The sequence below is a fragment of the Suillus fuscotomentosus genome (genome assembly GCF_016647785.1).
Source record: "Suillus fuscotomentosus strain FC203 chromosome Unknown F5891scaffold_201, whole genome shotgun sequence".
Classification (NCBI taxonomy): domain Eukaryota; kingdom Fungi; phylum Basidiomycota; class Agaricomycetes; order Boletales; family Suillaceae; genus Suillus; species Suillus fuscotomentosus.
Window position 1 is genome coordinate 19,332 of NW_024539713.1, and position 15,134 is coordinate 34,465.

Sequence of the window (15,134 nt, forward strand, 5' to 3'; positions counted from 1 at the left end):
AAGGAATTTATTGTTGCTTTGAATTTCTTCTAATACGACAGTAATAGGGTTCCTATGTTCGAAGCCATGCTGTCTTCGCAATTTTCTTTAATTTCTTCTGTTCCTTGAACCGCTCCTGCAAAATGAAAATCAACATCTGATAATTAACGGAACCCATGTCTGATCTTACCAGATCTTTCTTCGTCGGGCGTTTTCTCTTCTTGCCTTCTCCCTCGGCCTCAATCTCAGCCCTGTTCCGGGCCTCGACATCGCTCTCCCAAGCACCAACGTCAAAGTAGAACTCGCTCATGCGCTTAGCACGTTCATACTCTGACAAGTGAGTAGGATCGCGACTGTCCACCTTCGCAAAAGCACCAGTCCTCGCGTTGAACTTGGCGGTGTACATAAGATTGCTAGGAATACCAGACGAGGAAGCAAGCGATGGATCAAGATGGGCTAAGGACGGATCAATACCCTGCGCCATCGCGTTTGCTTGCAGTGTGGCATAGTGAGAGTCTATTATTGTGGAAGGGCCAGATTGGGAGGTGGAGGACGAGGACGAGGAAGGTTCTGATTCAGAGGCGGCAGGTTGAAGAGGGTTTACCCAAGTCGTTTCTTTGGTTTCTGAGTTGTAGAAATAATAAGCGTTGTGCTGAGGAGACCATATGGCTTGCCACGATCCCGCTGTTGGGAAAGCATGAGCTGTTGTGGCGTCCTGGTCTGTATCCGAAGGTTCAGCAGACTCCTCTGGGGAGGTTGACTCGCCAGTGGACTTGGGCGTCACCTCCGTGTGCTGCTCAACCTGCTCTTGAACTTCCTCCTCCGTAGGACTAGCGGAACGAGAAGCCGACATGAGAGTTGGAGATCAAAGTCAGGTGAGAGTTAATAATATTGCGATTATTATTTTTGGGATGTTGGCTATGTAACAACTTATCAACAAAACTAATAAATAATCCTTTATCACACCGCCATGTCCGAACAACATACCCATATTCCAGTCGTATGGTTACGATCGGCACTAAAACAATCCTCCCAGCCGGGTTCACCCTGCTTGCACCCGTCATCCTCCATGCCGTCGTCGCCACTTCTGTCCCCTCTTCCCTCCTCATTCCTCACACTACCGGCGTCAACATCGCGACTGCCACCCCTCTCGTCCTCTTCGACGTCGCTCTCGCGGTCCCCGTCAGTGAACATGCAGCAGAACACGGCTCAATCCGTCGCCGGACAAGGTTACACGCCGAAAGTGTCGTTCGACACATTCGAAAATCCCGCCGCGTCCATGTTCTCATTTACCCTGCACGTGCAATCAGATGGATACGCTAGGAGCAGGGCGACGAGGGTATTTCTTTGTGCATCGAGTCCAGACGAAAGCGGACGTTACGCCCTTGACTGGGCGCTGGAGAGTTTGGTGCAGGACGGGGATGAGTTAATCGTATTCAGAGGTATCGACCCAGAGGATTTAGGTGGGTGGCTCGTACTACCTGGACCTATGCAAATGTTAAATCATAAATTAGAGAAGGATCACGAAGTCGTTCGAGAGGATGCCCGTGAACTCATGCGTCAGATTCAGGAGAAATGTATTGAGTACGATCCAGAGCGGAAGGTAGGCGGCCGTTATCGTTACGGCATACCTTCTCATTGTATCCATTGTAGCTCTCCATTATCGTCGAGCTTATTGCTGGCAAAGTCACTACAACCCTTGAGCGGTTAATTGCTCTGTACCGCCCAGACTCGATCGTGGTGGGCACGAGAGGCCAGCGCGGCATGATGCAAGCCTGGGGTGCGGCGTTCGGTGCGCCAGGTGTGGGCAGTGTGTCAAAGTATTGTCTCTCGAATTCTCCCGTACCCATCATCGTCGTTCGCCCGGAGAGAAAGGTCAGAAAAGTACTAGCCAAGAGACGAGCCGATCCAAAGAGAGGTACTCATTTTGACGAGTAAGCAGACCTTCATATGCTGCTGCAATGCAACCGCTCATACGATCCCTCGAACTGCAGGCTTACGAGGGCGAAGACGCAGAACATACAGAGTATTCCGATGTCTCCTTCTGTCACACGAGCGTGATAGATTTCGTTTGTTTATTGTGCTGCGATAGTTGTACACTTTTACTCTGTACCCATAGTCACCCTGTATTTCTAATGCCTGAACGGAAGTCTCAATGTATGGTTCAAATTGATTTACCATGGAAAAGTTCTTGGTTGGATCTAAGTGAACACTCGGCACTTGGGGTGAATGGCGGCGCCAAAACGGGTACGAGTGCTCAGTCCCAGTGAAAATCGACAAGAATGAGGTAGATAGGTAGCAATAGACGTCTAAGTACAGAGTGAGATAGATAGAAATCTAAGAAATTCGAGACGGTAAAACTCTAATTTTGTGCAAAATGCAAAGAACCTTTGCAAAGGTAAAAAAGCAAGCATGTCAAACTTTGTTTGCACACTTTGTAACGAACTTTTGACAAACTTTGCATATGCATGCAATATTGCACATGTACATGCATATTGTAGGTGCATAACTTCTTGCATTTGCACATATGTTAACTTTATCATATCCGAGTGACCGAGTCGGTGCAGTTGAACCACATGCATCTTCTCCTCTGCCCACCATGTCATTCATCCCTGCCGCAACCCCCGCTCAACACAATCACTCCCTTGTGTTTCTAGCTTGACTCGAAGCCTGATGCCATCAAGAAGCAACAGCCGAGTACCAAGCCAATGCGCGTGAGCCCCAAGATCACGGCGCGGTGAGTTCTATATATTATTTTCATAGCAAGATTAACTCTATCATTCTAGGAATCTTTGCGCCCTCGAGTGGCAATCGAACGGCAATCAAAAGGAACCAGCGAGCGTCTTCGCGACTTACTGGAATGGGTTGTCTACTGCCGACAAAGAGGTGCATCATTTTTTTTCTTATGTTAACATCTATTTAATTCTGTCTACAATTGTTCTAGTTATACAAACGCAAAGTATCTGTTCAGGTGAGTTCTGTTGCCTGCATTCTATCACATGTACTGACCAAGTGTCCTATAGGTGGCTTCCTTGGGACTGGTTCAAGTGGACGACAACCACGATGACTAGAGGGCATATGGCGGGATGGCAGGCGGGATGGCAGACGAGGCGCGCAGCAAGCAGCGATACCCTACTCACCTAATGATAGCGATACCTATAGATAATGTCATTTGCTCTCATTAGATTTGTTTTTGGATCAAATCGAGTGATATTTCGTATGTAAATGTGTATCGGTAGGTCTAAACAGATTGAGAATCATATCTAAACGTCTAAATTGTTTCTCGATGTCATTCTTTTTCCATCTCAAAAAGTCTCATTTGTCTAAATACATCGAAATACATCGATAGATTTCATGGGCCTTTATTTTTTAGATATCTATATACGTATATCTACCCGATTCTTGTCGATCTTCACTGGGCTTGAGCCCCATTTAACTTGCCAGTATTGCACCTACTATTCGATTCCGTACGATAACTATTTTCCCTTTATGACTTGCCTCCCTACCTTGCATAGGCAGAATGTATTGAACACATCTAGTCTTTCAATCACATCATCTTGGACTATTGTTCAATTCCTTTTCCTCCGCGAGTTTCAAATGAGCAACAACTCACAAGTATCATATGCACATCAACTTTGTTTTCGACCGTGCACGTGGCTAGTCATATATTGGAAGTTGCAGCTACTGAAACTCCCTCCATGATATTCAATTACTGGTCAATCTATATGGGTCCGTCCCCCACCAGAGTCAATTTTTGTAATATAACAATATTTATTCCATGGAGTTTGTGCATTCAGATGACTGCGATGAAAGAAGGGAGAGTCATTGATCCAAGGCAAATTATGAGTTCAAAGGACTCACAGAATCTGACATCACATCACCCATCACAAAAATGGTGGGCACGACTCGGTGTGAATTGGACGGACCATATTTCGACGCGCTGTTTGCATCAGGCGTGACAAAGCTGCATCTCAGGCTTGCATAATCCCGTGCTAATCGATCGATCACTGAAGGCCATGACAAATGAAATTGGACTGATAACAGGGCAATTAAATATTCAAGCCCAGTGAAGATCAACAAGAATCGGGTAGATATACGTATATAGATATCTAAAAAATAAAGGCCCATGAAATCTATCGATGTATTTCGATGTATTTAGACAAATGAGACTTTTTGAGATGGAAAAAGAATGACATCGAGAAACAATTTAGACGTTTAGATATGATTCTCAATCTGTTTAGACCTACCGATACACATTTACATACGAAATATCACTCGATTTGATCCAAAAACAAATCTAATGAGAGCAAATGACATTATCTATAGGTATCGCTATCATTAGGTGAGTAGGGTATCGCTGCTTGCTGCGCGCCTCGTCTGCCATCCCGCCTGCCATCCCGCCATATGCCCTCTAGTCATCGTGGTTGTCGTCCACTTGAACCAGTCCCAAGGAAGCCACCTATAGGACACTTGGTCAGTACATGTGATAGAATGCAGGCAACAGAACTCACCTGAACAGATACTTTGCGTTTGTATAACTAGAACAATTGTAGACAGAATTAAATAGATGTTAACATAAGAAAAAAAATGATGCACCTCTTTGTCGGCAGTAGACAACCCATTCCAGTAAGTCGCGAAGACGCTCGCTGGTTCCTTTTGATTGCCGTTCGATTGCCACTCGAGGGCGCAAAGATTCCTAGAATGATAGAGTTAATCTTGCTATGAAAATAATATATAGAACTCACCGCGCCGTGATCTTGGGGCTCACGCGCATTGGCTTGGTACTCGGCTGTTGCTTCTTGATGGCATCAGGCTTTGAGTTGATCATGGGTTTCGTTTGTTCAGCATGGGTCACTCCAATGAGTTCCATTTTTACAGCAAGGGAAGCTGAATCGGAACTCGATGAGATCTCTGGCCTGGAGATTGGCGTGATGTTGGTGGAGGGCGGCACTACAGCAGGGTTGGATCCTAAACTTGAGGAAACAATAGAAGGTGGAGGGGGTTTCTGTGAAATGGGTCTGGGCCGAGGTTTGAGGACAAGATTAGAGCTAAATGAATTGATCGCATCAGTGTAGCGCATCAATAGAATTGATGACTTACAGAGGGTTTTTAACCTGTAAGATCAGACGCGTGAAATTAGTGCCAGGCACAACATGTACTACAACGAGAGACTCACCTCGACAGCAACAACTTCCTTCTCTTTGCCTTTGTCCATTCGTGGTGGAGGGGTTGGCTCGCAGTTGGGTGTAGTGCCAACGATGCGCTTGATGAAGATAAGTAGTTGAAGAATATTAATGAATTTGTAGAATGCACCCGCAGTACAGAGATCAGAAGGCTGCTGTACATTAGTTTGACGAAGACAAAGAGGTTTTCGGGGCACTATGCTATTGGGAAGCGCAGGGGACGAGATTAGTTCAAGCAAAGTAGAGAAATCTCAGGCTCATGGTTGTCAAGTTGTGCTAGAAACACAAGGGAGTGGTTGTGTTGAGCGGGGGTCGCAGCGGGGATGAATGACATGGTGGGCAGAGGAGAAGATGCATGTGGTTCAACTGCACCGACTCAGTCACTTGGATATGATAAAGTTAATATATGTGCAAATGCAAGAAGTTATGCACCTACAATATGCATGTACATGTGCAATATTGCATGCATATGCAAAGTTTGTCAAAAGTTCATTACAAAGTGTGCAAACAAAGTTTGACATGCTTGCTTTTTTACCTTTGCAAAGGTTCTTTGCATTTTGCACAAAATTAGAGTTTTACCATCTTGAATTTCTTAGATTTCTATCTATCTCATTCTGTACTTAGACGTCTATTGCTACCTATCTACCTCATTCTTGTCGATTTTCACTGGGGCTCAGTCGCCGACTTCTTCACAAAATAAAACTACAATTGCAGTGAAGGTAAGTACAAAAAAAATTCCTGTAGTAGTTCTATAAGTAAATCCCATCCATCTCATGAACCAGGCGTTGATACAGTGGCTCAAAAAAGTGTCCCAATGTTTGTAGCTTTTCATGTAATTGCTATATCATGTGTCAAGACGTGGGAATATGACTAAGCTATAGGGAGATGTCGGAAAGGTCTGCATCTCAGCTTCATTTTGGTTCCCTATACCGTGGGAAACTAATGACATTATGTGAAGATATGAGTATTTTAATTTGATGACTCATTGGGACACTTTTTTGACTTTGAGTTTTACTAATGTAATCTCTATAATTCTAGTACTGTGTGTGACCTCCTTCTGCTCCAATCACTTCTGCCACTCTTCTAAACATATTCTCTATCAATTTTGGGTATTTCTCTTTAGTGATTCCATCATACTCTGCTGTAACACTGTCTCATAGTTGGAATAGCCCCTACAGTGAATCTTGATATGCTACAAGTAATTTCTTAAGTGATTCTCAGGGGTATTCAATATGGTTGATGTCTTGGGTCTATGTTGAACATGATAGAATAGTAATATCATGGTTTGCAAGCTATTGGTGGCTTATTTAGAGGTATACTTAGGGTCATTGTCTTATCACAAAACAGTATCTTCTTCATTAACTCATAACTTCTGCATGCTTCTTAGCAGACACTCCTGTCAAATGAGTATTTACTACTCTGTATTCATCCTCCCCTTTGCTTCATAGAAGATTCCCACTCCATTTTATCTCATATAGTCCTATACCATCAAGTTTTGTCTTGAAACTTAAGGTGTTTATTTAACTTTTCTTTATCTTAATGATTGTCCTATCTATTTTAATATAAATTCCTTGCCATATGATTTCATCCTATTGATTTTAACCTTATATAACTAGATAAACCTCTTTCAGCTATTAGCAGTCCGATATTTGTACTTGAAAGTAGCATCTTGTCTTTTATTTTTATAGGTTGGAGACAGAGGAATCTGTTTTTCTTGATTATAGCTTTAAGATGGGCTGTCTTGAGAGTCTGTCTGACTATTTGAGTAGAGATAGTCATAGGAATGATGGAAATATATACTGATGCTATCTGGAAGGCTGTCACAGTAGACAGTCAACACTACAGGACGGTCAGGCAATGGATAACATGGAAGAGCGTATGGGATTCGGTAGCGGTGGTAAGAGCTAAGTTACAGGTAAAGGGGCGATGAGCTCTATATACTAGGTGGAGCAAACATCGAACAACAAACAGCGGTGTCCAATCAAGAGGTGACGACGTCATACATAGTAAGCCGTAGGCTTACACCCTTCCCCACTATCCTTTTGACTTCTCCCTCTCCCAAATATCCAGAGCCTCACAGTCTTCCAGATCGCGCCGAGGCAGCCACTCGTCGTCTTCCTCGCCAAACCCGAACCAATGGACAAGGTACCTCTTTCCTCTACCAACTCTTCGCTCATCAACTATCTTGTCGATGAGGTTCTCAAGTTGTCCGTCGTTTGTCACAACCGGACCCAGACGTGGGTGTTCGCGAGATGGAAACAATTCAATGTCATTAGCGCAATAGGGACATAGCTGACTGACATGAAAAGTTGGAAAGATATTTGGCGAGTTGGGAAGATCCAGTGTGTACATTGTAGAGACTCATGCCTCTCATGGCATGACATGGCAGTTTCCACCAAGGAGTGCATAGCACAAACTTGTAGTGTCACTCTGTGCGCTACCCACAGCTATCCCTATACAAGGCGCAGCTTTCCCGCGCTTGAGCACCCTATAGCACCAGCCATCCAGAAGCATCCATCCACTGTCCACCAAGCCCTCTAGTGCATATATTTCCATTTCTTTTATTAGCATATCATTCCACCTCTATTTTTATAATGGACCCTTACTTATATATATCTTTACATACCTACTCGGTAGCGCTTCGGCTCCGCATGACTGCACTTAGGTGCGCTATATAAGCGCCAGCAGTACATACTACGAGGAAAGTTTTTCCACTTACTTTTCACTTACTTTCCCTTTAACTTACTAGTTACCACCCACCATTTTACTTAGCAGAACATAGTAGAAGTCTATTTGTCTACACTTCGCATCTCTCTTCTCTTATATTGCATCATATTAGCACTTGAGTCTAATTTCTCTATTATTTCTGCATACGCGCGCGCGCTTTCCCGTGCTTCGCGCTAATATGCGCATGTGTTCCTGCGCCTTGCGCGCACCTGCACTTTCTCGCGCTTCGCTTCAGCGCACACTTCTAGATCCTTGCTGCACTCGCTTCCCCTAGGGTCGAACGCACTTGTCGTCTCAAGAATAGCAGACTAGGCAACGCGCGACCTCACAACATTTATAGATACAGCTAGGAGCCTCTTTTGTTCCTCGTTGTATTGTTGTTTCTACAACGTTGAACTCTCGTGATGCGCGTTGGTTATGATGTAGGGGCCGTCATATCTAGGCATGAACTTTGCTACCCTCTTGTCTCCCTTTTGCATATACTCCCGTCGACGGTGCTTGGTAGCAAGCAATATGCGGTCTCCTGTCTTGAAGATGATAGTGGGCGCGCAATTCTTGTTGACCTGTGAAGCTTGAGCGGCCTTGGCTGCGAGTAAGTTATCCTGAGCCTCCATCACGTCATGTTTGAGCTGTGAAAGCAACAATGTTGCATGTTGTTCTTCAGCCTCGTTTGAACCTGAGTCATCCTTCCCAACGATGGATGGCAACATTCGTGGCGAGCATCCCACATGCAGCTGAAAAGGCGAAAAGCCAGTGCTGGCGTTCACCGTATTCATGATATGAAAATGCACCCAGGGAAACGCACAGACCCAACCTCTACGGTTTCTGTCAACGTAGTACCGCAAGCATTGATTAACGGTCTTGTTTGTACGTTCACTTGCTCCACCCGTCTCGGGATGGTATGACGATGACATCTTTAACTTAATTCCAGTCAGCTTGTGTAACACACACCACAACTTTGACAGAAAAATCTTATCCCGATCCGACACGATTTCCATCGGCAATCCATTCTCACAGTACCAATGATCGAAGAACAAGGTCACGAAATGTTCTGCGCTGATATTGTCCTTGCAGGGCACCAGACACACGTCCGCATTCAAACAGTCAGTCATGGAAACCAGCATGTTGTAACCGTTATCCTCTGGCAATGGGCCAATGAAATCGATCGTGACGGAGTCGCCACGTGAATCTGGGATTGGAAGTGGGTGTAGCGGGCCCGCCGTAGCCATAGTTTTGGATTTGTTGCGCATGCATTCAGCACACGACGGTAAGTACAATTCGCAAAGGTCCTTCTGAAGAGATGACTTTCGAGCGGGAGACGTGCGATCACTAAGACAAAAGGTAAATCTCAGTCTCTCGTAGAAGAACTCTTATTAACGGTGTATGTACCTAAGACAAAAGGTAACTAGAAGACGTTAGAACATTGTAATAGCCAGGTGCGGAGATCTACTCACATCTCAGTCTCTCGTAGAAGAACTGAGATGTTCATATGCTACAAAGGTTTCTTTTAAAGGTGAGTAGCTTGGATACGTGAATATTGAAGAAAAGATTGAACATATATTGTAGGACACGAGCCGACATCACTTGTTGCCCGTCTACGTCCAAAATGGCATGCGCTCGTACCTCTCACTCTCCCCACGTCACTATCTCGGATCTTTCAGTGCTCGACGACTCGGATCTCTCGGCGCTCGACACCTTCCGCATATTTGGCCAGTAATACGAACCACGCAACAAAGCATAAGACTTGTCAGCACCGAAATGCCCAGCGGCATCATGAGCAGCGTGAAACAAGTGCTCGTGCAGATTGTCCACTCGTGGGATCACCAAACGATCCACAATGTAGAACAAACCCTTGTCGTCTTTCCGTAGCCCAGGCAGAGAGCCCAGGAGGCCATCCAAACATTGACACCAGGGATCGATCTTGTAGCCTTCAGTGATGCGTTCCAGCAAGCCAGGATCTGTTTGAATAGTAAGTACTGCAGCGCACAAACATTCTTCTGACATCGAGTCGGTCCTTCTTGACAATGCATCCACTGCAACATTATCTTCTCCCTTAATATAATGGATGTCGATGTTGTATTGCGACATGTATTCGGCCCAATGTGCTTGTCGTCTTGACAGGTCACATTGGGTCGTGAAATTCTGTAGAGTCCTGTGATCAGTGTACACATCAATGTGCGCACCCAGAAGATCCAAATGCCACTTCTTAAGTGCCCGTACAATGGCTAACAACTCTTTCTCGTGCACAGGGTAATTGAGTTCCGCTGTCCTAAGTTGGGCCGAGTCGAATGCAACCGGGCGCACGGACTCACGAGTCAGTCCCCATGACAGCATGGCGCCCGTAGTGTAGTCGGATGCATTGCATGTCAAGAATATCCTATTCTCTCCTGGATTGTTGTGGTCAATTGTCATAAGACATTGTGGGCTAACCACGAGTTCCTTGATAGCTGTGAACGCCGTTTGATGGGCTTCTGTCCACTGTGGGAAACTGAGTTCCGCACCCTTTGTCGTAAGTCCCGTTAGAACTCGCGTGTGCTGCGCTACATCAGGTAGATGATCCGCAAGATAACGAACCATGCCCAGAAAGGATCACACGTGTTTTGCCTTCTGAGGTCTCGGCCAATCCACAATCTTGGCCACTTTTGATCTGTCTGCCTCAATACCATGAGCCGATATGTGATGGCCAAGGAAATCTATCTCCGTGTTGAATAACGAAGTCTTCCTCGTCGAACAGTAGAGATGCGCCGCACGTAGCGCCTCGAGCACCTGACAGACGTTAGCCTCGTGTTCCTCAATGGACTGAGACCAGATTATAATGTCATCCAGGTATATGTGGCAAATCTTGCCGATTAGGTGTCGCAACGCTCCTGTCATCCGGTGTTGATGCACTGCCAGTGCGTTGCGCACACCCATGGGCATCACAGTCCATTCGTATTTACCCCACGGAGTGTGGATCGCGAGGTACTTCATGTCATCCGGATGAACTCACGTCTGGAAGAATGTGTTAGTCATGTCAATTTTTCCGAAAAACTTCCCATTAGCACAGTCTTTTAAGATCTCATTGATCTGTGGTAGTGGATGGTTATCTGCCACCATATTCATGTTCAATTTCCTGAAATTGTTCACCCAACGTGGTAACACTGTGGGGTCCGGTTTTGGGATAATGAAAGCCGGTGAGGACCATTCACTTTCTGAGGGCCTCATTTGGCCGCTGTCCACATGCGAATCTAACAAGGTCTTCCAGGCAGCGCGGTATTTCTTGGGCAGTTGTACGACCGTTGTTGAACTACCTTGTTAGCATCCTTCAAACTTACGCGAAAGAGAACATCACTTGCATAGTGTCATTATGCGGAATATCCGCAGGGAAACAGTCGTTGAACTTCTCTTTGTACTTGGCATCCAACGTCTTCAAGTCTTTTTGATATGCAAGTCCATCGATACGCGCCTGTATTGTGGCGACAACATCGATGTCTTTGACGCGTTCACATTCCTTGTCCACGATCGTCTTCCATTCAGGTAGGACCAACTTCAGCTCCTTCACTACATTCCTTTTTAACCAGAAAAGTTCCGGTCCCCAAGTAGGTTTTCATGACATTGGAGGAGCCTTTGGAGTGTTTTGTGGCTGTAGAAGGTCATAGTTAGAGTCCTTAGCGACGCACGTACGTAGTTCATGATCAATGACGATTCGATTATGCTGCAAAAACGGGCCTCCCAGTAACAAAGGAGTACAGAGGTTCGGCGCGACTATTGCGCGTACAGTTTGTGACGTATAGACTTGGTCCAGGGAAGTACAAGAGAGCTTAATGTATTGCGATAGGAGAAATGAGTCCTTGTCTTTGGACAGTGCGAGTGAAATGGGCAGCGGCTTTGCGAGTTGTCGACGACGTAGTCCCAGTTTATCAGCAAGTTCTTCACCAATCAGAACTAAAGAAGAGCCATGATCAATAAGCATAGACACTTTAATAGGAGAAGAGACACCGGGTCCATCCACAAGACAGTCCCAACGAAGATGGGGGGTTTGTAGCGGAGCCACGTATTCTTCGCCCAAATTGGTGCCATTTCCTAGCACAGCGGACGGCATAACGACTGCGACTGTGTCAACAGTCTCTTCGACGTCCACTGAGGCGACAACATCTTTACCCTTCCTAACCCTCTTAGCGGCGACAGAAGCAGACGTGAGGGTCTTGTATGTGGCGCCATCCAGGAAGCCTTTGGTGCAATTTGCAGAAGTATGGCCCACGAATGGCTCGTGACACTTGAAACATCCATTGTTGTCGTGCAACAGCTGACGTTCTGTTTCAGTGAGGCTAGGCAAACGAGTGAAGGTCTTAGACAATCCCGAGGTGCCTTTTGATGTGTTACTAGTGTTGGCGTTGTAACGAGCATTCGAGCTTGGTTTCTTGTCGCCATGTGAACGAGCATGTTCAGCATGTAAGGCAATTTCCACTGCCTCTTTCTGTCTACTCAGGTAGCGCAGACACTTCTCATCAAGGATCCGTACTTTTTCAATCCATTTTCGCAAGTCGTCTTCATCAACACTTTCCGCGTGGTAGTCTGCAGCAAGTTCAGTGTTCATGTGCGATTCCAGGTGATAGAGGATGTTGACATCCTGAAGATGAGACGCAGTTCCACACAAGAGCATATTCTGACTCTGTACATCAATGGCCCATTCATTGAACGGTCGTTGACCTTGGGTTGAAGCTAACATCTTGCGCCTCAAGGTGTCCGCCCAACCAGTTGGAAGCCAAACATTGCGAACTTCAACCATGTATTCTTTGAACGACATCGCGTCGATTTCTTCCTGGTTTGTCAGGTACCAGTCTTGAATCTGTGGGTCTTGCATACCCCACGCGATCTTCTTGACCATGTCTGCTTCAGGGACACCCTTGTGCATGAAGAATTGGGTGCACCCCATTTCTCATGATCGAAGCGCTTCAGGTGTTACTTCCCCCAGGGTTAAGAAAGGCAGTTTGCTTGCTGAAGATTGTTCAACACGTGCGGTTTTAGACAATGAAGACATCTTAGGTTTGATAGGTGAGTCTGAGCTAGAGTCACTTGAATCAGAATCAGTGGATGTATGCGCGGTGGTAGGCGCGTGCGGGAGAACCACCCAACTGCCCACAGAGGATAGGTTGGACCTACTAGGTGAGGACAGGTTTGGAAAGGTGATCGGCGACGACAGTAATTCCGGTGGATTGTTCACCGAGTTTCCTGTCGTTGTTCTGAGTCTGGCGCGACTCCTTGTCATCAGAGGCGACGAAGGTACAGGTATGCGTGCACGGCGAGGAGGCAGTTTAAGTTAGGTAATGGCGGGCTGACCAAACAAGGTCAATACCCGACGGCGCAGTTCTTTTTGTTTATGTAACGGCGAGAACAGTAACGGTAAGATGATAACGCTCAGCTTGAACGTTAAAAAAAAGTGGAAGGCTGTCACAGTAGACAGTCAACACTACAGGACGGTCAGGCAATGGATAACGTGGAAGAGCGTATGGGATTCGGTAGCGGTGGTAAGAGCTAAGTTACAGGTAAAGGGGCGATGAGCTCTATATACTAGGCGGAGCATCGAACAACAAACGGTGGTGTCCAATCAAGAGGTGACGACGTCATACGTAGTAAGCCGTAGGCTTACACTATCCTTCAGTGCCCCGAAGTTCCACCGTCCCTTTCCAGGGGATTCTGGTGCTCAGTCACACGACACAGATCGTCGTACAAGCTTTGCACAGCGTCCACGGCAGCCTGAGTGACACCATCATTCACAAGGATCGCTTGTCTCCTCTGCAATTTGACCAAAACTTCCTGTACTTTTGGACTGAGACCTACGAACCACTCCACACTATTATACAAGGCTGCAAACATTCCTTGCCAGATGGCTGGCAAAGCCAGGATCGTCGTCATCGTCGAATTCAGCCTCATCATCTCCAAGGGTAGGAAAGTCAGCTTCGTCATTATCACCAAGGCTGGTATACCATCGACGTGGTCGTCTCCTTCTGTGAGATATTCCCATGCAGGTTTGATGAGCGGCTTCAATCTCTCGACATCTCTGACAGGAAGATCCTTGCCCGAGGACTTCATGCGCCCCAAGATTACAAGGAGGTAGAATGTGGCTGCCGGATAATGTTTACGAGAGAGACCGTCAACTAGAGAAATGCACCGCTCGAGATGGCCGTCACGGGTCAGACATTGACACCACTCGTCATTCATTGTCAGGACATAGAGGAGGTGGAGGTAGCATTTGTCTCGACCTTCGCTGAAAGAGGTGTCGGGTCCGGTGGTGTGGATTGTCCTGTCGCCATGTGGACGTACAGCAGTTAAGAGAGCGCGGGAAAGCTCATTCAGGAGTTGTGCGGAGACACCATCTGGCATCGAAGCATTTGTCATAGAAGCTAGTTTCTCTCGAACCTCAAAAACAGCTCTAAGCGCCGCATGCTGGACTCGGGAAGGTCTGGTTGGGCCTATACAGCGGATAAGGGAGCTGATGTAGGACAGATGCTTGGTAGAGCTCCCTATTCCACGCATGGCGCTCAGTGCAAGCAAAGCGTCACCTTCTGTTTCATCGTCTGTATTTGCATTTCCCTCCAGGTAATCGACGAGCCAATCAAATTCTCCACAGCTGGGCTCACTCCCATCGCTGTGACACCAGCGCAGATCGCCCCCCCATATCAAGGCTTCATCGTCCGGACATGAAAATTCACAACGCATTCCGTGAACAAGCATTGTCCTCAGAGCAGTGCGTGCATCGGCTCGATGCTTCTTTTCATCATCTTTTTTATCTGGATTCTTGAGCTGTTCGTAGGCAGCCCGTCCAGCCATGAACACATTGCGAATGAAATGACTTTGGTTTCCCTGAAATTCACCATTCCAAGAACGCTTTAGAAGCGCCTCGTCGATTTTCACCCGTTGGATGCAAATATGGGCTATGGCTTTGCCACACTTCACATATAGCTCTTCCCTGTCCTGATATGACACGAAAATATTGTATAAACGTGCAAAGGTTGCTGAAGCATCAAGGTTCGGCGACCACTGCATGAAAGGTGTCATTGCAACCGCAGCCTCGACAATGGACGGGTCTGTCGATGTCTCCAGTATCCAGCGTATAGCCGACGATATGGCAAATGAAGAAGGAGATAAATTTCTTTTTGGAAGAATTTTCTTGCAGAGGGCCCGAATTGTATCTGTCCCTGGTGTCTGGAAAGGACTATCGGGCCACCACACTGACATAAAGATGGTGCCTGCATAGGAGAGAGC

The 15,134-nt window shown here is 46.4% G+C and overlaps 3 protein-coding genes across 3 annotated transcripts; 1 reads left to right on the forward strand and 2 right to left on the reverse strand.

Moving 5' to 3' along the window:
• Positions 1-52: 52 nt before the first annotated feature.
• Positions 53-832, reverse strand: F5891DRAFT_966893 (uncharacterized protein; the record flags this gene model as incomplete). The annotated part of the gene is made up of 2 exons (XM_041376247.1): positions 53-115; positions 170-832. 2 exons carry the CDS (start codon positions 830-832, stop codon positions 53-55), a joined length of 726 nt encoding a protein of 241 aa, XP_041216912.1.
• A 108-nt stretch (positions 833-940) lies between these two features.
• F5891DRAFT_1077662 (uncharacterized protein) lies at positions 941-2,169 on the forward strand. The gene is made up of 4 exons (XM_041363403.1): positions 941-1,442; positions 1,494-1,582; positions 1,633-1,913; positions 1,974-2,169. Exons 1-4 carry the CDS (start codon positions 950-952, stop codon positions 2,038-2,040), a joined length of 930 nt encoding a protein of 309 aa, XP_041216913.1. The 5' UTR covers positions 941-949; the 3' UTR covers positions 2,041-2,169.
• A 2,221-nt stretch (positions 2,170-4,390) lies between these two features.
• F5891DRAFT_1199726 (uncharacterized protein) lies at positions 4,391-5,496 on the reverse strand (the record flags this gene model as incomplete). The annotated part of the gene is made up of 7 exons (XM_041368782.1): positions 4,391-4,438; positions 4,491-4,517; positions 4,576-4,675; positions 4,725-5,027; positions 5,080-5,093; positions 5,156-5,314; positions 5,449-5,496. The coding sequence occupies 7 exons, from the start codon at positions 5,494-5,496 to the stop codon at positions 4,391-4,393; spliced, it is 699 nt and encodes a 232-aa protein (XP_041216914.1).
• Positions 5,497-15,134: the final 9,638 nt, after the last annotated feature.